This window comes from Mchenga conophoros, linkage group LG23 (genome assembly GCF_057382185.1).
Source record: "Mchenga conophoros isolate Kocher_MC1m ecotype Shallow Benthic linkage group LG23, M_conophoros_male_GT1.1, whole genome shotgun sequence".
In the NCBI taxonomy this organism is placed as follows: Eukaryota; Metazoa; Chordata; class Actinopteri; order Cichliformes; family Cichlidae; genus Mchenga; species Mchenga conophoros.
In genome coordinates this window covers 45,904,610-45,926,445 of record NC_140547.1, presented here as the reverse complement: position 1 = coordinate 45,926,445, position 21,836 = coordinate 45,904,610, and the positions used below count along the sequence as shown (strand labels likewise).

At 42.7% G+C, this 21,836-nt stretch overlaps 1 protein-coding gene and 1 pseudogene across 1 annotated transcript in view; one reads left to right on the top strand and one right to left on the bottom strand.

The window, feature by feature from the left end:
* Positions 1 to 17,870, bottom strand: part of LOC146548137 (NACHT, LRR and PYD domains-containing protein 3-like) — a 32,604-nt gene extending 14,734 nt beyond the window's left edge. The window contains exons 1-4 of the mRNA XM_085265029.1: positions 17,597 to 17,870; positions 13,297 to 15,067; positions 13,044 to 13,217; positions 9,942 to 10,118 (exon numbers count right to left, since the gene is read on the bottom strand). Of these exons, the coding sequence (XP_085121155.1) occupies positions 9,942 to 10,118; positions 13,044 to 13,217; positions 13,297 to 15,067; positions 17,597 to 17,870 (2,396 nt within the window). The remainder of the gene's footprint in view (positions 1 to 9,941; positions 10,119 to 13,043; positions 13,218 to 13,296; positions 15,068 to 17,596) is intronic.
* Positions 1,044 to 2,614, top strand: LOC146548138 (uncharacterized; annotated as a pseudogene).
* Positions 17,871 to 21,836: the final 3,966 nt, after the last annotated feature.

The window sequence follows — 21,836 nt, the reverse complement described above, 5'->3', positions numbered from 1 at the left end:
TAAGAACCTATATAGGACTGCTGCAAGTTTGAGCCACGGGCTCTGCCATGTCTCGACAGCTGGGATGGTGGCAGCAGTCGAACGGCAGTTTTTCACACTGGGATTCAATGCTTATTCAAAACATTTTTGTAAAGCATGTTTAATATGTTGTAAACATAATGCTCAGGGAAACCTCAGACCTAGGAGAGGAAAGTTTCCCAGACCCAGCTACCCATTTGAAGTAATCCATATGGATTTCATTGAGTTGTCTAACTGTAACACCTACAGGTACTGCCTGGTGATTGTGTGCCCGTTCTCAAAGTGGGTAGAAGTTGTCCCCACTAAGAAAGCAGATGCTATTTCAGTGGCTAAAGTGATATGCAAAAATGTGATCCCAGAGCATGGGATCCCCCAGACTATTTACAGTGACAATGGTCCTCATTTTGTGAATGAAGTAATTGAGAAAATGTCACAACATCTGGGGATAACGCTGAAAAACCATTGCTCATATCACCCACAAAGTGCAGGGCTGGTTGAAAGGACTAATGGCACAGTAAAGCTGAGACTCAGGAAAACAATGGAGGAAACAGGCAGAACATGGGTAGACTGCATTGAGCTAGTGAAAATGTATATGAGAATCACGCCAACTGATAATGGCCTAACGCCTTTTGAAATAATATATGGCAGGCCATTTAGAGTTCCAGTGTTTTGTAATGATAATGATAAAGCAGAAGAAGAAAACACACTAGCAGACTGGATGATTAAAATGCTGAAAAGCAAAGAAGTCATGAGTGCAAATAATCTGCCAGATGATTCTGTTTCTGTACAGGAAGAACGTCTGAAGCCAGGGGACTGGGTACTGATAAAGGTCATAAAGAGGAAGTGCTGGTCGAAGCCACGGTGGGACGGACCATACCAGGCTCTGCTGACAACACCAACTGCTGTGAAGATTGCAGAACGACCCACCTGGATACACCAAAGCCACTGCAAAAAGGTGACACACATCCAGGCCAGCTCGGAGTAAGTGGCAGGAAGACCGGGTACAAAGGGGGGGAAAGCCTCTAGGGCCCTTCGTCTCAATCCGGTGAAGAAACCAACTGAGCCACAGGTACTCATCAGAATGGCTGGTAAAGTGTTGTCTACCCTGCTGGGTGTAATGGCTTTGATGTCATCATGGTCAGCTGTGGAGACCCTGTATGTCCAAGGAAACCACACCCAATACCCTCATGGCTATTCTACAAACTTTTGGTGGCAGTTTATGAATACAACTGCTCACTTGAACAATAGGACTGACTGCTATGTGTGTGCTCATATGCCGTTATCCGCATATACATCTGGACTGTGGCCGTACAGCATACCAGAGGACAGGAGTTGGTGTCTGTTGGGCTTAGCAACTCATCCTGGCAACAGAGTCCTCTGGTCCCAGGCCAACTATAGTACACCTCTGAACATCACCTGGAGTAAGTCGCCACTTATAGATGTGAATTGTTCTGAGCAAACTGACTTATTGGCCTGGCCTCAAGTGTCAGACCCACTGCCAGACATAATATTGCTGAACAAGCTGAATACAGCTCAACTGCCGTTGTGTGTGATGAACAATGGATCACTGTCAGTGGGGGAGCTGCCGCTTCGTTTATGTGGATACATATACACCTACTGCCCTCCAGAGAATGAGAGCAGGTGTATGAAATGCTTGACCAGTGCAAAGTGAGCTGAGAACTTGACATTAAGGAGGACTGAATGCAAGTCCAACCGGGCTTACAGGATACCAGTAAAAGCAAAGAGTCAGAAGTGGACAGGATGTGCAAGGATGGTGCCGAGCAGTAAAGGAACAAGAGTTTTGGCTGATTGGTATTTCTTGTGTGGACATAAAGCCTATCTATCACTCCCTGAGGGATGGGGAGGATTGTGTGCCGTGGTGAAGTTATCGGATCATGTCTTCTTCATGGACAGAGTTGAACATCACCCTAGCAACCGACGGAAGCGTGAGGTGAATATAGCCTCACCTAACTCTTTTGGAGTGACAGTAGACACTGGAGTGCCACGAGAATTCCGCATTTGGAGTGGAGGAGCTAAATTCTTCCAAAGTTTGATCCCAAACATCGGAGTTGCAGAGGTGCGGGATCATGTGGAGATCAACCGATATGCCTTACTGCGACACATTAATCTCACTAAGACTCTGGGAACAGCCTTAGCGGAGGAGCAAAAGGCCATCAGAACGATGGTACTGCAGAACAGGCTGACCCTAGACTTGATAACAGCATCACAAGGAGGAATGTGTAAGCTGATTGGAGAGACATGTTGTACGTTTATTCCGGATGGATATACGACTGGAGGAGACATCTATGAGGCACTGCAGAACTTAACTGCTCTGCAGAAATATGTGGCGGACCACACATCAGGAGGAGACACGTCACAAGGCTGGATAGCCTGGTTGACATCTGGACCATGGTGGAATATGTTTCTAAAGTTTTTGACTCCCATTCTTACATTATTGGCTTTGCTTTGCTTGTTTACAGGTTGCATTTTGCCATGTGTAAGATCGATGGTGAATAAAATGATTGCTAACACCTTTACCAATTTCATACTGTTGCAGCAGAGTGACATGGATGCTAAGGCTAATATGTGTGTATGAAATGAAGCCTGCACTGAAAATGTTGACAAGTGGTGTAGAGCTGAAGATATATATATGCCGTTAAGCCTTAAAAAATGACAATACAGGGTGGTGATGATGGGTTTAGATTTTATTATTGTCATTTGTATTAGGAAATATTTAACCATATATTCTTAGAGGTGTATAATCAATTGTGTAGTGATAGGATGTGTGATCTTTAGCAGGCTGCAGGGGCTTGGTGTGTATTCCACACTGGAATGCACACCCACATCCTGGGAGCACGAGAGAGGTCGTACCTTCTCTTATTGTTTTATGGCAGGATTAACGTAGCTACGTCTGTTCTAGTCTAAGTGCTTTTTGTTTAGATGAACTGCTGGACTTCCTCACCATGTTATCTAGGGTGAACCATCTAGGGTGAAGGGGGGTCTACCCTCTTCCTGACCAAGGATGTTATATGACCCTTTGATCAGCAGTACCACACACACACACACACACACACACACACACACACACACACACACACACACACACACACACAGTATTCTTTGTTCACATGTATACCTATGTGAGATGCTATATGTTAATGACCCTATGCATATTCATGTAACCACAATAAAAGGAGTGCTATGGGGAGCCTGGCTGAGAGTCTGATGGTGGTCAAGTGGTGGAACGACGCTTGGCTCCAGCCAGGTCTCCCTCATGCATGAGTAAACCAGAGAACTTTGGTGCCTTGTGTCTTGCTTTTTGCTGCGTAGCAGATTGTCCTTAACGTTCCAGTGGATAGGTTCAAACTACAAACCTATCACTTTCACTTCAGCTTCACCAACAACAGCACAAGCAGAGCAGCCCACTGCCTGCATGGCTGGGACAGCGCCCCCTGGTGACTGTAAACCACTACAACATGTAGACGGCCGTCTGCAGGCTGGATGTAGCACCACCGCAGAGACGTGCTGCAGCTCTGTTTAGTTACCCAGCTGACAGCAGAGGCTGTAGTTTACTGTTACCAACATGGAAAACTGAAGCTTCACCAGCTGGAGCTACAGAGCTGGAGAACAAAGGAGACTGAGAGGCCAGAATGATGTGGGAGGAAACATCAAGAGCCTGTTTGAAAGGAGACACATGTGGATGCTGTGCCAGTCTGTGGTCTGTCAGAAGTCAGCTGAGTCACACTGCAAGAAGCTGCAGAATCTCAGAGGAGGAGATTTGGAAGTGTTTGTGGGACAAACTGGACTCAAAGAAAGAAGATGTTTGTGAAGTCTTTGGTGGAGGTGAGCAGTGTGAAGCAGAACACATGCAGATGAATCAGGAGGTCAGCATCAGTGTCTCCTTGTGGTGGACGGTAAAAGAATCAGAGCCAACGCTCCCGTCCACCCTCGGCATGAAGCAGTGCTGTTTCTGAAACAGGAGGACAAGTCCAGAGAAGACAGAGGAAGCAAAGATGAGGGTGGGACAGGACAGCAGGACTTCCTTCACACCTGCAGCTCCATCACACTGCTGTAGCTCCTCTTCATCACACATGTACCTGCAGCCTGTCTTCAAGTCCAGGAGTCACCTCCACACAGTGTAGAAGCCTCCTGTGCAGACCATGGAGTCCAGCCTCTGTCAGGGAAGTCGGCACTAAAGCCTGAAAGACTTCAATCTGTCTCTGCTCCACCCGAGAAAGACCAGCACCGTACTTGTTGTGCATTCAAGGAGGGAACATCAGCGCTGCATCGTGGGAACAACACCGCAGGAACAAAGACACAGCACGGCCGATGAAGGACGAGGACAAAGGAAAGGTGAGTGAGAAGACCCTGGTGGTGTGGACGGACCTGCAGGGGCTCCAAGACTGAGGAGCAGAGACGTCCATGTACCAGCTGAGGATGCTGCAGTGATCCAGGGAGCTCGGTCCAATCTGAGGCCGTGTGAACTACGTGGACCACAGTTTCTTCACAGACTTCAGCCACGTGAACATCTGGAGATCCAACAGTGTACGAGCTGTGAGCCATCAGCTGTTTCTCTCATCAGCTGCTGTAATGAGAGCTGCTGGAATCATCTCGAGCAGCAGGAAATCACTGATGTTGTTTCTAACCAAAGATATGGGACTGAGCTCCGCTGAGCTCCTTCTACTTTCATCCAGATAGAAACTGCTACAGTCTGCTGATTATTGCTTTGCCTCCATCACACGAGCTCTTTATCCTGTTCTTCACTCTCATTGGTTCTTTGTCTGCTTGTTTTTACAACAGTAGTCTTCTGATTGGTCAAAGGAGACAATCAGCTGTGACTAAATGTAGCTCCTACAGCAGTGATGGGAATAACTACTGAAGCTAATTCAGTATCAAAGCTCAGGAATCAGCAGCTCCCACCTCGTTTTCTTTCAACAACTATTTTTAGCTGCTGTGTTTTTGTGTTTCTGCAGACCTCAGACATCCTGCTGCTCTGGACAACTTTTTCATTCTTTTGTATCATTATTTTGCTTTTCTTTTATTATTATGTTATATGTATTAATATGTGAAACACTTATTCTTTGTGTTTTTGCTTTGCTCCTGTCAAACTGCTTTAATAAAATCTGCTGCAGTCTAAACTGTGGACGTTCCCTTTTTAACCCTTTGTGAAACAATAAAGGTTTAAATCTGAGTATTCATCTATGTTAGTGTTTAATGGGTCTAATAGGTTGCTTTGGCCTTTCCCAGTAATATCTTCCCTTGCAGTCTGTGGTCCAGGCTTCTAAAACCATCCCAGGTTAACAAGAACTACAATCTAGAGGAGAGCTGCCATAACAGGTGTGACTGATGAGATCTGACCTGCAAGGTTACTCAGGTTTGTTTGTATCAGGACAAGCAGGGAAGCCGCCTGGACGTCAAAGTAGTTAGAGCTGGGCGAGTGTCCTCACCCACATCGGCTTCACAACTCTGCATCATCTACTGAGTAAGACTCAGAGCATCAGAGATTAGAAGGTCTACAAAGAGCTGAACCAGACTTCCTGTATAAAGGTTTTAGTTCCACAGATCGACAGTGTCAGCACAACTAAAACGTGGAGACTGACCTCAGAGTTTCAATTTGATGTTGTGGATTCTCCAGAAGAACACACAGCTGCTTCACTCCTGAATCCTGCAGCTTGTGGTAGCTCAGGTCCACCTCTCTGGGATACGAAGGGTTGAGCTTCAGCACTGCTTCCAGATAATCACAGCTGATCTCTGACAAATCACAGCGCTCCAATCTGTATAAAGAATGAAAGATGTAAGTTTATTAGACAAAGTGCTTGAAATCATTCAGTGTTTCATCATCTGTTCTGAGCTGAAGAAGGTTCAGAATGTAGAAGTTTAGAAAATGGAAACTCCAAACAGCTGAAGCCAACAGGAAGCAGCTTCAAACAAACACAACAAGAGAAAAAACTCTGAATGTTTCACATTAAAGTCGAACATTTCTAACAAGAGTATTTTAAAGACAGAGTCACTGATGATCATCTTCTGCCCAGTAAAACTTTGGTTTTCCACATGTGAGTGTTAATGATGCACAAAGACTGTGAGTGCAAAGAGGGAGCGAGGAGGATGACAGAGAGATGGTACAGGAGCATCAAGAACCCGGCGAGGAAATGAGCAGAAGGACTTTGGAGCCTGTTGGATTGAAGCTTTCACAGAGACGTGTTTGACTGGACACCACCAGGACAGACTTTTAATCCCAGGATTTGGATGAGCTTTCTGTCTTTATGGTCACAAATGATGCTGTAACTCTGTGAATGTCCTGGAACTGTCAGCAGTGTGGTTACGTCCTTTTGACCTGAGTTTCCACAGCTCTTATAACAGCAGTGTACATTCAGACTGAGACACGCTTCAGCCTGTATGGACCTGTTTCTGTAGCTGCCACCATCATTCTACGGTCGTGTCCAAATTCATGGGCTGCATCCTCCCGAGGACCCGGCCTTTGCGGTCTACGTGGGCTGGGTCCTCAGAAGGTCGGGTAGGCTGGAAATAAACGGCTGGGGAAATTGGACGGTCTAGCCTTCTGATTAGCGTCACCGCTGTCTCGGTGGAGTTTAATAAACTCAGCCGTCTGCTCCTTGCTATCTAAAATATAACAGGACACTGGCGTAAATTCTCGACCGTCTCATACTTCTGTTTAATCAGTTTTCTGTTTGACGTTTAGTCAGCTCTGTAAAGACCAAGGAGGAACCCACCTGGGGGATTAATAAAGTTTTATTTTATCTAATCTAATAACTTTAATCTCAGCCAAACCGATTTACTCACGAACAAACAAAACACTGAAAAAAGCCAAACAATAACATTTTGAGGTTGTCTAAGTGACTTATATATCACGTTTAACCTGAGTAGCGAAAGTCCGCGGTGATCTGAAAATGATGTGCCGGGAGTTGTGCCGTTCTCGGCGGCTTCAGTGACCCTCGAGCTCCCGGCGAGCTATCGAGCTGGTGGGTAGCAGACGTCTCCGAAAACGTCGAAGCACTTTTGCATATATGCGGTATCTTGATAAACCGAGCAGATATTTGATGTTTACACAGCTACTTTCTCGCCTGAAAATATGTTAAAAGTTTATTTTGTGACCGAAAAAGATTAGTATGAGTAATTTTAAAACTTAGTAGCGGCCGCCATTGTTGGAAACTGGAGTTTGGCTGGGCCGCGCTATGAATTCTGGGATATGGTAGGCCACGAAGGACACACCCGACCCATCCTTCAAATTCGGGGAAAAGGAGGACGCATTTGTCTGCTGCATTCGGAGGAGTCTACGAATTTGGACAGCCTTCGACGTGTCGCTGTGACGTAATCGGTCTACAAATGCGGCCTCAGGAGGATGCAGCCCATGAATTTGGACACGACCTACATGTTTGTACATCAGCTTATCAAATCCTGTCTGCTGTCTTCATTTATTACTCTTCACCTGCTTCACTGTCACTGTGTGGGCGGAGCAGCCTGAGCCCCGCCCACACAGACACAGCTCCTCTCTGGAGCAAAACTTCTGCTTCATCTCCGCCTCTTTTCTTCATCCTCCACCTCTCTTTTCTCTTCTTCGGTGTTCTGCAGCCACAGAGCCTCACAGCCGTTACCACACCCATACCTGAGCAGCTAGCATTACCCAGCATGCCGTGCAGCAGTGTCAGTTTGTAAATGTGCAAGAATTCCTGCTCCAAACTGTTTCACAGAGTGCTGTGTGCCGTGACCTTTGACCTGCTAAAGACAGTCAGCTGTGGATTATTCATTGTTGTGTCTGATACTTAGAACTGTGAGGAAGAAGCTACACAGTTAATCAGGGTCCCCTCTCTCTGAATCAGGAAAGGTGGGCAGGCCGCGTGTGGGCCGCGGGCCATACGTTGAGTATCACTGTTTGAAATGTGAACATTGTTCTGCTGCAGTCAATGGACTAAACCAGAGAAGAAGAAAACAGACTTTACCATGAAGATCCTCAGTGTGGATCAGTATAATATCAGCCTGATGTCTGCAGTTTAGTGTCAGCACAACTTTCACATCATATTCATCTCAGCACAACTAAAACATGCTGACTGACCTCAGAGTTTCAAATCGACATCGTGGATTCTCCCGAAAACCACACAGATGCTTCACACCTGAACCCTTCAGGTTGCTGTAGGTTCCACTCAGGTCCACCTCTGTGGGATACGAGGGGTTGGACTTCAGTGCTGCTGCCAGATAATCAAGGCCAATATCTGACAAACCACAGTCCTTCAATCTGTATAAAGAATGAAAGATGTAAGTTTATTAGACAAAGTGCTTGAAATCATTCAGTGTTTCATCATCTGTTCAGAGCTGAAGAAGGTTCAGAATGTAGAAGTTTAGAAAATGGAAACTCCAAACAGCTGAAGCCAACAGGAAGCAGCTTCAAACAAACACAACAAGAGAAAAAACTCTGAATGTTTCACATTAAAGTCGTACATTTCTCATAAAAACAGGACAAAGACTTGAAAAAGTCGTGTTTTTCCTTCCAGGAACCACATGGCTTCACTTTTAAAGGTGAAGTGTGACAGAAATGGACATATTTGAAGTCCAACACCTTTTTCCAGTCACATTATTAAAGCAGACAAACTACAAGCTCATTTTCATTCCAACAAGTCATCTTCTGACCTGGACTAACAACACTGGTCTCTATGTGCAGCTGGCTGTGAGACCAGTGCTCAGGGAGCGTCTACAAAGTGCAACACTGAAAGAACATCACACACTCATTTGCTTCCAGCACTTTCACACAAACATCTACTGTCATTATTGTCACCAAACTCTGTGGATCCTTTATTGCAAATTCAAATGGGATCAAATGGTCAGACAAAAGAGGGTTATGAGGAAATATGATGAAATGTTGTGTATTAGCAGCAAGTTATTGAATCTTTTTCCTCAAAAACCAAACAAAATGATTGACAAACATGTTTTTACAAACTCAGTGTCAGCTCACAGATCCTGAAGCTGCAGGTTTCATCTGTCTCCAACCAAAACTGAGTGAAGCAGCAGCAAAAGAAGATCCAAACTCTGCTTCACGTTTGATCAATATGCTCATGAATTCTCTCTGACTTTGGCTGTTCCTGCCTGCACAGCTCTCTCTCTCTCTCAGTGTACTCCAAGAACAGCTTCAAACATCTGTTTCTGCATCATTCACTGTTTATTAGCCACCAGTCTGCTGTTGTGTTCAGTGCTGTCGGCCTCTGACAGTAAAGCCTCATTTCTGCTGTTCCATGGAAACTTTTTAAAATGATGACAGATTACAAACTCTCAGCTGTGTCTGTAATCAAACCTCTGTAACTTTGCTTCACTTCAGCAGCATCAGCTCATGTTCACATGTTGCTTCATGGTTTGCTTCAGTTTTTGATCGACTGCAGAATATTTTGAAGGTTATCTGCTATAAAAAGCCAGAAGAGGAAAATCTGCTTCATGTGTTTCTGTTTGATCCTCAGTGACTTTGACACAAAGGCCTCTGCTGTGATGATCACACCTCTGATCAAGTCTCACAGTGTCACAACTGATAAATGATCAGAGTTAGAATATTTCTGACTGTCTGCTGTGTGCCGTGACCTTTGACCTGCTAAAGACAGTCAGCTGTGGATTATTCATTGTTGTGTCTGATACTTAGAACTGTGAGGAAGAAGCTACACAGTTAATCAGGGTCCCCTCTCTCTGAATCAGGAAAGGTGGGCAGGCCGCGTGTGGGCCGCGGGCCATACGTTGAGCATCACTGTTTGAAATGTGAACATTGTTCTGCTGCAGTCAATGGACTAAACCAGAGAAGAAGAAAACAGACTTTACCATGAAGATCCTCAGTGTGGATCAGTATAATATCAGCCTGATGTCTGCAGTTTAGTGTCAGCACAACTTTCACATCATATTCATCTCAGCACAACTAAAACATGCTGACTGACCTCAGAGTTTCAAGTTTACATCCTGGACTCTCCAGGAAACCACACAGATGTTTCACTCCTGGATCCTGCAGGTTGTTGTTGAAGCTCAGGTCCAGCTCTCTCAGATGGGAGGGGTTGGACTTCAGTGCTGCTGCCAGATAATCACAGCTGATCTCTGACAAACCACAGCTCTCCAATCTGTATAAAGAATGAAAGATGTAAGTTTATTAGACAAAGAGCTTGAAATCATTCAGTGTTTCATCATCTGTTCAGAGCTGAAGAAGGTTCAGAATGTAGAAGTTTAGAAAATGGAAACTCCAAACAGCTGAAGCCAACAGGAAGCAGCTTCAAACAAACACAACAAGAGAAAAAACTCTGAATGTTTCACATTAAAGTCGTACATTTCTCATAAAAACAGGACAAAGACTTGAAAAAGTCGTGTTTTTCCTTCCAGGAACCACATGGCTTCACTTTTAAAGGTGAAGTGTGACAGAAATGGACATATTTGAAGTCCAACACCTTTTTCCAGTCACATTATTAAAGCAGACAAACTACAAGCTCATTTTCATTCCAACAAGTCATCTTCTGACCTGGACTAACAACACTGGTCTCTATGTGCAGCTGGCTGTGAGACCAGTGCTCAGGGAGCGTCTACAAAGTGCAACACTGAAAGAACATCACACACTCATTTGCTTCCAGCACTTTCACACAAACATCTACTGTCATTATTGTCACCAAACTCTGTGGATCCTTTATTGCAAATTCAAATGGGATCAAATGGTCAGACAAAAGAGGGTTATGAGGAAATATGATGAAATGTTGTGTATTAGCAGCAAGTTATTGAATCTTTTTCCTCAGAAACCAAACAAAATGATTGACAAACATGTTTTTACAAACTCAGTGTTGGACTTGGATCAGCAGGATAAGCTGATGTTTAAAGGCATTTGAGTCTCGCTGTATGAGAGTCCAGTTCTTACTCAATATTTATGGATGATGTTCTTTCAGTGTTTCACTTTGTAGACGCTCCCTGAGCCTCACAGCCAGCTGCACATGGACCAGCTGACATTACCCAGCATTAGAGGCGGCTGTAAAAAATTCATGTTCCCATTTAAATGGTTTTAATTTGAATAAAACGATGTTGATTCATTCAATCCTGAATCGATGTTTAATATAAATGTATTTTGCCAGAATCTCAGGTTAAAGCTCACAAACTATTTCAACAAGCAGCAAACAGCTAAAACAGTAAATGAGAGCAGCTAAACACACAAAGATGGAAACACAGAGCGTGGATCGTTCACTCGACGGCACGTACACGGACACGCCGTCGGGGCTGAAAGTGGACAGCTCACAGATCCTGAAGCTGCAGGTTTCATCTGTCTCCAACCAAAACTGAGTGAAGCAGCAGCAAAAGAAGATCCAAACTCTGCTTCACGTTTGATCAATATGCTCATGAATTCTCTCTGACTTTGGCTGTTCCTGCCTGCACAGCTCTCTCTCTCTCAGTGTACTCCAAGAACAGCTTCAAACATCTGTTTCTGCATCATTCACTGTTTATTAGCCACCAGTCTGCTGTTGTGTTCAGTGCTGTCGGCCTCTGACAGTAAAGCCTCATTTCTGCTGCTCAACACTGAAGAAATGTAAACTTTTCAAAATGATGACAAATTGGAAAACACCTAAACCCAGGAGATGTAACCCTTCTCTCTGGGGCGGAGGCAAGCGGACCACCTCTTTGATTAGAGCTGTGTCTCTAATCAAAGCAGAGATGGAACGATGCCACGTTTTATGTCCGATATCGATATGAATCCAATATAGTCGATTTTATGATCAAACGTTTTTTTTTAATATCTTGCTGCATTTTGTATAAATTCATACTCAAGTTTAAACAATCTAAACACTAAAGCTGTTCTGTTATACCTGTCTGCAAAAACACACTGCAGCCAAAACATTAGACAATACTGATCTTTGTATTTAAACTTTTTTCAGAACTTTAAATCTAAGTATTTAAAGTAATATTCAAAAGTCATTTAAATCAGTCTGATGCAGACTTCAAAAACTCTGGTTGTGAATAAAAGAAGTGCAACATCAGCACAAAATAATGTTTCTATTGAACAACTAACACAAACAGGTTGTAGAATGGAGCCTTTTATACTCACAGCTGAACAGAAACAACATCCAGAGTGGAAAACAGTGCAAATAACTGCAAACAGGCTTCATGACACTCATGTTTGATCAGATTCACTCCCTGCTCTCACACAGCAACTCCAGACCTGCATTCATCTTTTCCCTCTGAACCCCCCAAACATACAAACCCTGAGCCACCACCATTGCCCTTTCACTGACTGCCCCACTCCACCATTTGACTCTTAGAACTGAAGACGCTTCTCTCATAAGAGGTGAAACATCTTCAAGGAAACTTAAAGAAGTCCAGACGCTTTTCTTTCCAAGCTTCTTAGACTACGATGACCTGGATGTCTGAGAACCTTCACAGACTGATTTTACAAGAACAACTTGTGTCAAAAATCCCTGGCAGTGCCTCTCTGTCACACACACAAATCACTACAGTTACAAATTTAATAACTTAAAAAGTAAAAAGACCACTTTTGAGCCGTGTCTTTTTGGCCGTAAAGAATACCAAAGGACCGGAATTTAATAACATTAAAAGCAAACAATAAATGAGCAAAGTAGTGCATGATAAATATAGATGACAAATACAAAGTGCAATATAGAAACACTGGGTAAAAAGAAAGGAACAATTAAAAAGGAGGATAAAAGATGTGAGCAGTAGTTAAACAGTAGAAATAAATATATAATAAACAAACAAAAATAGATAATAAATGAAAGCCAGGTCTGAAAGGTGAGTTTGGCTTTAAAAGCATGAAAACACACTGCTGTCTTCAGGAAGGCTGCTCCAGTAACAGAAAGTCATCTACATGTGGGTTTAGTTCTGACTTTAGGGACAAGTAAAAAAATAAAATAAAATAAAAACATCTGTCCAGACAACCTGACAGTCAAAAATATAAACTCAGGAACTTAAAAGGAAAATTGTGCTGATTTTGAACGTCCGCATCAAGATAAACTTACAGATTTAAGAGTCAAAAAGTGTCAAAACGTCTGTATCCTTACCCGAGAGTTTCAAGTTTACAGTCAGGACTCTTTAGTCCAACACACAGCAAATCCAATTCTGAATCCTGCAGCTTGTTCGAGCTCAGGTCCAGCTCTCTCAGATGATTGGATGGGGAGCTGAGAATTTCAGACAAAGCTTCAAAGCTTCTTTTTGAGAGTTCACAATCTCTCAGCCTGAGGAAGAATAACAATGGAGACATATTATTTTATTCATCTAGCATTATTAAACATATTTGTTCATAGATTCACTTACAGCACTTTCTTGGATGCTTTGACCACTGGCAGCAGCTTCAAAAATGCCTCCTCTGAACGGGAGTATTTCTTCAGGTCGAACTCATCCAGATCTGATGACAGTAAGATGAAGACCAGAGCCGACCACTGAGCAAGAGACAGTTGATCTGTGGAGAGACGTCCTGATCTCAGGGACTGTTGGATCTCCTCCACTAGAGAACGATCATCCAGTTCATTCAGACAGTGGAACAGGTTGATGCTTTTCTCTGCAGACAGTTTCCCACTGAGCTTCTTCTTGATGTAGTGAACTGTTTCCTGATTGGTCTGTGAGCTACTTCCTGTCTGTGTCAGCATGCATAGGAGATCCTGATTGGTCTGCAGTGAAAGACCCAGGAGGAAGCGGAGGAACAAGTCCAGGTGGCCATTTGGACTCTTTAAGGCTTTGTCCACAGCACTCTGGTAGAAGTCTTTTACAGTAAGTGTTTTCTGGAAGATTTTAAAGAGAGGAGATTGTTTCTTAAGCAGGTTGACTCCAGAGTTGATGAAGGTCAGATAGACATGAAGAGCAGCAAAGAACTCCTGAATGCTCAGATGGACGAAACAGTAAACAACGTTGTTGAACATGTGGCACTCATCAGCTTTAAAGATCTGTGTGAACACTCCTGAGTACACTGAGGCTGCTCTGATATCGATGCCACACTCTGTCAGGTCTGATTGATAGAAGATCAGGTTTCCTTTCTGCAGCTGATCAAAGGCCAGTTTTCCCAGAGACTCAATGATCTTCCTGCACGACTCTGTCTCAGCTCCTCCATCATACTTGATGTCCTTCGTTTTTAGGTGAAATAGCACAAGGCGTAGGTAGAGCTCTGTGAGAGTCTTAGGCAGATCTTTGCTCTCTTTGTTCTTCATGACAAACTCCAGAACTGTAGCAGTGATCCAGCAGAAGACTGGGATGTGGCACATGATGTGGAGGCTTCGTGATGTCTTGATGTGGGAGATGATGCTGCTGGCCTGCTCCTCATCTCTGAATCTCTTCCTGAAGTACTCCTCCTTCTGTGGGTCAGTGAACCCTCTGACCTCTGTCACCACGCCAACACAGTCAGGAGGGATCTGATTGGCTGCTGCAGGTCGTGTGGTTATCCAGAGGCGAGCAGAGGGAAGCAGTTTCCCCCTGATGAGGTTTATCAGCAGCACATCCACTGAGGTGGACTTTCTAGGGTCAGTCAGGATTGTAGTTTTGTGGAAGTCCAGAGGAGGTCGACACTCATCCAGACCATCAAAGATGAACACAACCTGGAAGTCTTCAAAGATGTAGATTCCTGCTTTTTTGGTTTCAGTAAAGATGTGATGAACAAGTTCCACCAAGCTGAACTTTTCCTCTTTCAGCAGATTCAGCTCTCTGAAAGTGAATGGAAACATGAACTGGATGTCCTGGTTGGCTTTGTCTTCAGCCCAGTCCAGAGTGAACTTCTGTGTTAGGACTGTTTTCCCAATGCCAGCCACTCCCATTGTCAGCACTGTTCTGATTGGTTTATCTCTTCCAGGTGGGAGTTTAAAGATGTCTTCTTGTCTGATGGTTGTTTCTGGTCTGTCTGGTTTCCTGGATGCTGTTTCAATCTGTCTGACCTCATGTTCATCATTGACCTCTGCAGTCCCTCCCCCTGTGATGTAGAGCTCTGTGTAGATCTGACTCAGGAGGGTCGGGTTTTCTGTTGTAGAAATCCCCTCGAGCACACACTGGAACTTCTGCTTCAGGTCTGACTTGAGTTTGAGCTGACACTCAGTGAGAATCTCTGCATGAATAAACAGCAAATGACACAAATGAGAAAACTGCATTCTGGTTACTGTGGTTATGTGTTCAGTTCACTGGACTCTTGGTGTCATGATCCAGGTGAGTCTGAGTAACTTTCCACAGCATCAGCTCTCCTCGCCTGGGTGGAGCCCTCCTCACTCCTCCCTGCTCCTCACCTGTTGCCAATTACTCCGGCAGTATTTATGAGCAGCACTCACAATGAACCTTCTCCAGATTGTCTGCTTAGCACAGTCAGTTCTCTGCCTCACATTTTGTCTTGTGCTCCTCAGCTTGTTTCGCGTAACCCTCTTTTCCTGTTCCCTAGTCGGCACCTGGATACATCTTCCAACTCTCGCCATAAGTCACGCCTCAGGATTCTGGCCTGCCACTGCTGGGAAAACTCACTCTTGCAAACTGCCATCCTCAGCTGCCTGCCTCCATGTGCACCCACATCTCACTCTGTACCCAGATTTAATTCATCTCCTCCTCCAGCTGATCTCCACCTGCAGCCACGTAACACCTCTTAGTTTTTAAATCTTGGACTCATTCACTACACTGTGGACCACTCTGATTATTATCTCCTTTGTTCCAGTGATCCTGGATAGTTTCTATTCGCCCGATTCTGCCCCTGTTGTTCCTTTGACCTGCCTCAGCTTATGTTCTGGCCTCAGCTCTGCACTTCTCATAATACCTCGCTTGCTGTTGAATTTAGCCGTGATTCAGCTTTCTCCGTCAAGAAATCTAGTAAAATACATTTCTGTTAAAAGTCACTCAGCCTCCGTTTTTTGGTTCTGTGCTTGACTCCATTCCTTTTCATGAGCCATTGAGCCCTGACACTTGGGTTATAACTGAGGGCAGGTTTTATAGAGACACATTCGATTTAATTATGTTTATTTATACAGCACCAAATCAATACTAGCAACATTTCACATATTACATAAACAACACTATGGAGCCAGTAATGAATAAATATGTAGAATAAATGAAAGAATTTCAAGTATAAAAGTTTTTTTTTAATTCCTCCAAATAACAACAACAGTCACCCCAATGTGCTTTATATTGTAAGATAAAGAACCTACAATAATACAACTGAAAAAAAAAACAAATATCTTTTTGGGTCCTGAAAACTGAAGGCTCTGCCTCCCATTCTACTTTTAAATACTCTGTGAACAACAAGTAGGCCTGCAGAGCGAGAGCGAAGTGCTCTAACAGGGTGATATGGTACTACAAGGTCATTAAGATAAGATGGGGCCTGATTATTTAAGACCTTGTATGTGAGGAGTAGGATTTTGAATTCTGGATTTAACAGGTAGCCAATGAAGGGAAGCCAAAACAGGAGAAATATGCTCTCTCTTTCTAGTCCCTGTCAGGACTCTTGCTGCAGCATTTTGGATTAGCTGAAGGCTTTTCAGCGAGTTTTTTGGACATCCTGATAATAATGAATTACAGTTGTCCAGCCTGGAAGTAATAAATGCATGAACTAGTTTTTCAGAGTCTCTCTGAGACGGGATATTTCTAAATTTAGAGATGTTGCACAAATGGAAGAAAGCAGTCTTACATGTTTGTTTAATATGTGCGTTGAAGGACATGTCCTGGTCAAAAATGACTCCAAGGTTCCTCACAGTGTTACTGGAGGCCAAGGTAATGCCATCCAGAGTAAGAATCTGCTTAGATACCATATTTCTAAGATTTTCAGGGCCGAGTACAATAACCTCAGTTTGATCTGAATTAAGAAGCAGAAAGTTAGCGGCCATCCAGGTCTTTATGTCTTTAAGACATTCCTGCAGTTTAACTCATTGGTGTGTGTTATCTGACTTCATGGACAGATGGAGCTGGGTGTCATCAGCATAGCAGTGTAAATGTATGCTATGTTTTCTAATGACACTACCTAAGGGAAGCTTGGTAATGGGAGTGTTGCCAGCAGAAGGCTGAAGTGGAATCTCCAAGAAAGCTGCAGAAGAAAAAACATGAGCTGAAATGGTGGATTTTAGTCATATAAGGAGAACTGTGGCTTTCCTCCAACCTTTGACCAATCACCTTAGTGTCCTGTTTATCAACCATAATAAAAAGCATTTACTGTCTGGGCATTTTTTTGTTTGGGTCTCCAAACAGCAGAAAGAAATGGCAGCCATTTTTTTAACTTTACCTTCAACTGGTAAATAGATTTAAGAGAAAGCACTTTGATCATATTTGTGACGTGTCCCAAACTGTTGTTGTCGCCTCATTTATGTTGATAAAACAGCTCTAAAACCAATCTGACAATATAAATCTGTAAAATGGGCAGAAAACCTGCTGCTGGTCCCATTTTAATCAAACCAACCCAAAGAGCAGATATTCATGTGTGTACACAGGAGGTTATTTGTGCAGATGCATAAAACACAAACTGTTGGCTTTCTGCAGTCTCTCACTCCTGAAAGTGTTGGCAAGTGCTTTGGATTTATTATTTATATGGATTTTAATGGCACCTGTGTAATGTTAACTAAGGTTTTTATTGTTTATGTGTTTTTTGTTTAGTCATTCCCTGACTTACCTGTGGGTTCTGGGATGGTTTTATTTAAATTCTCCAACAGATCATTCTTGTTTATCCTCCCCAAAAGATTTTTAGTGACTTCAAAAGTGTTGATAGAGTAGGTATCAAACATCAGATCCACTATGTCCGTCCTCTCTGCATTCTCCAGTTTACTCACTGGGATTGCTGGTAAACCTTCTACAGACCCATTCTTCAGATGCCACGTGAATTTTTCAAAGTCATCACGTCCCAAATCCTCCAAAGTCCCCAGAAGGATTTCTTTAGGTGTCGTCATCTTTTACCCTGTAAGGACCCGATAAACAAAGACTGTAACAACAGCTGGAGAGGTAATTGTCTGATTTATCAGAATTTAACTTGATTCTAACAGCAGTTCATCACTACCACCAATAAATTTCTAAGGCTCAGAATGCAACAAAATTGCACATGAAGAAGCACATAGAGAAGTATCCAAGTAACACTTTGCTACAATATAAAACAAACTATTATAAATAAAGAAAATATATAAACTAAATATATACACTACCCGTCAAACGTTTTAGAACAGCCCAATTTTTCCAGTGTTTTTGTCACGGTTTGCGAGCCGTGTGTAAATTATCAAAGGACCCTTTATGCAGGCAGCTCAGATGCAAGTGAGTTTATTCATCACATGGTGATACAAACAGAAATGGCGAAGGTGAGCATGGAAACTAAGCAAAAACCTAAAAACTAATAGTACACGAATATGAAGAAGTACACGAAGGGAAGACGAAAACACGGAACACAAGGGGTGGGAGCAAAGCACCACAACACATCACTATATAGACAGTTACACAGAGGGAGACACAGAAGGCAACAACACAGGGCGGAACAAATGGACAGAGAAGACTAAACACAGAACAGAGCGCACAGAGAAACAAGGGGGGCAGGGAATCAAAACCTAGGAAGCATAGAATAACTCACAAACTAAACTGACATAACACAAAAATCACAAAGAACTGAAACCACTAGCTCAGGAGACCCAGGACCCTGACAGATACGCAGACGAACCAGCAACTAACAGAGGCAAACACAAGGTTTAAATACACAGAGGGATAACGAGGGAATGAGACACAGAAGGAGGACACAGCTGGGAGTGATTGACAAGACGAGACAGAGGAAACGCAAACTAAACACACTGACATGAGACACGGACCTTCACAACAAAGCAGGAAATACAAAGACTGAACTTAGAGGTACAACAAAACACAGAACCAAAACGTAAGAATAAACAAAGATACATCATGAAATCAAAGATTAACAATACAAAACAGAAAACACTGAGTCACAGACCCAGGATCGTGACAGTTTTATTGAAAATATCCTTTTTATTTCTCATTGCGCTCTGAAATGAAAGCATAGTACAAATAAGCAGTTGGAGTTAAAAATAAATCATGAAACACATTTATAGACCAAAGTTTATTCTAAACGTTTGACTGAACACACCCGTGGCTTCTGTCTACAATAGAAATCAAATATTCTCCCATATCTGTGGCAGATGTTCCCGTAAACGTGGACCTTGTAATAATAATAATAATAATAACTTTATTTATAAAGCGCTTTCAAACAAAGTGCTGTACAACTAAAGAGATAAATTAAATAAAAGCGATACATAGCAATACAGGTAAAAGACACAATACAAGTTAAAAACAATAAAAATGTAAAAACTAAAAGCCATAGAATTAAGACATGTAGGATCGGGTGAACAAATGTGTCTTCAACTTGGTTTTAAAAACCTCCACAGAGCAGCCTGCCGAATATCTTGTGGGAGGTTGTTCCACAGAAACGGGGCATGAAAAGAAAAAGCTCTCCAATTGTCTTTTTTCTGGCTCTAAGAACTTTTAGAAGACCAGAGTCCTGAGATCGGAGAGCACGAGATGGAACATAAAGGTGCAAAAGGTCGGAGAGGTATGAAGGTGCCAATCCGTTTAAAGCCTTGTAGGTGAGCAGCAGGACCTTAAAATCTGCTCGAACCTGACAAGGTAGCCAGTGAAGAGATCTCAGAACAGGGGTAATGTGCTCAAATTTCCCAGTTCTTGTTCAAATGCGAGCAGCTGCATTTTGCACCAACGCCAGAATCTCAGGTTAAACCTCATAAAACTTTAACAACCACCAAACAGCTGAAACAGTAAATGAGAGCAGGAACACGGATTCTGCACAAAGACGTAAACACAAAGCTCAGAGCCGCCGACACATCAGAATCAGTGAGATGTCGCCTTTCTCACCCGATGGCACGGACACGGTCGGGGCTGAAAGCCGACAGCTCGCTGATTCTGATGTTTCGGCGGCTCCGAGCTTTGTGTTTACGTCCTTTTTACGCTGATTCTAAAGCTGTTAGTTTTATCTCTCTCCAAACAATATTGACTGAACCAGCAGCAAAAGAAGATCCAAACTACGCTTCACATAAACATCGTCATGAACTCACTCTGACTTTTGCTGTTTTGCTTCCACCAGGATAAAATCACACGTCATGCACAGCTCTCTCTCTCTCTCTCTCACACACACACAGTTTCCTGTCTAAAAATCTGTTTTCTGCATTATTCGCTTGCTTGTTACGCACAAGTCTACCGTTGTTTACAGCGCTGTCGGCCGCTGTTTTTTTCCTTTTACTTACTTCCGAAAAGAAAACCTAATTTCTGCCGTTCAACAGGCTTCTGAACAAATTTAAACTTTTTAAAATTATGCAAATTGCAAAGCGCTGTGTCTGTCATAAAACCGCTGTAACTTCAGAGGTAATGTTCATATGTCGATTAATGGTTTTCTTTCGTTTTTGATCTACTGTAGAATATTTTTATAAAACCACCTTCATGTTTTTCTGTTTTATCTTCAGCTACTTTGACACAAAGGCCTCTGCTGTGATGCTCACACCTTTGATAAAGTCTTGCGAGTGTCAGCTTCCTTTTTATAGATACAAAAATATGTAAATGTACTGATCTGAATTATAATATTTCTGACTGTCTGAGGCAAAATTTCCCAGATTCAAATCGAATTGAATCGAATCGTGGATCGAATTGATTCAGGACCTTGTGAATCGGAATCAAATCGATTCTAGAATTCAGTGTCGATACCCTGCCCTATTTGCGACCATGTCAACATCCAGTCCAGGCTTTTTCAAGATTGGTACTACCACAGCTGATTTAAAACATTCAGGAAAGACTCAATGAAGTATTTAAAAGAAACAGGTTGTAGGGTCCTAATGCTGACCACAGTTCCTTTATAGCCCAGGCTGGTAGAGGATCCAAAGAACAGGTTGTACATCGAGCTGCTTTTACAACCTTCCTTAATCCAGAAAGGGAAATAGAGATGGACCGATGCGATATTACGTATCGGTCCATCTCTATTTCTATTAATTTACGTCAGTATTGATACTGATTTTGTATGTATTTTGAAGGATTTGAACCAAAGGCAAAAAATACCATGAGCAAAAAATGGCAGTCATGATTATAAAATAGGGAGGTTTCTTTTTTTTTAACATAGATTAAACTCGTTAAATAGAACAACAAGTTTATGAGCTTTCTTGTTATTCACAAGTTTCAGCGATTTAGCCCAGAGTCTAAAGTCATTCAGCCATCTGTTTATACATGGTTTAGCTTTAAAGTATCTGCATTTGTGAAGAAAAATTTTTCCCATTAACAAAATCGTCCTAATCAACAGGTCAAAATCTGCATTCTCAGCAAGTATTCCAAATTTTATTACTGTCACCGTCAAATGTGGTAACTGAATTCTCCTGGACTGTAGCCAGCTCCACATGTCAGTCCAGAAGGAGTGCACTGATTCACAGTAGAAAAACAAGTGATCCAGACTTTCAATATCATTTTCACAAAATGTGCAGGCGTTCACATCTAAGTTAAATTTCCGTCTTAAGAATTCATTGGTTGGATAAACCTCATTAATGATTTTAAAGTGAACCTCTTTTACTTTAGGGGAAAGAGGAAGTGAAATATACTTTTTTCTTATCGCCTTAACCTCCATGGTCTCAAATTCTTTAAGGATATAATTTCTTTTAACCGGATTAGGGCAAATGTCGTTGATCAAAATATTCCTGATCACTTTGTTTGTAAACCTGCTGTCACCAAATTCAACTCCAGCTATGCAGAGCTGCCTCAGTCCAGGAGAAATTTTAGAGTGCACAATATCTTCTTTTATCATTGATCTCAAAGGGACTGGGATGGCTTTCACTAGGGATTTATATCTGTTAGCAGTACATCTTACATCAAATTTCTCA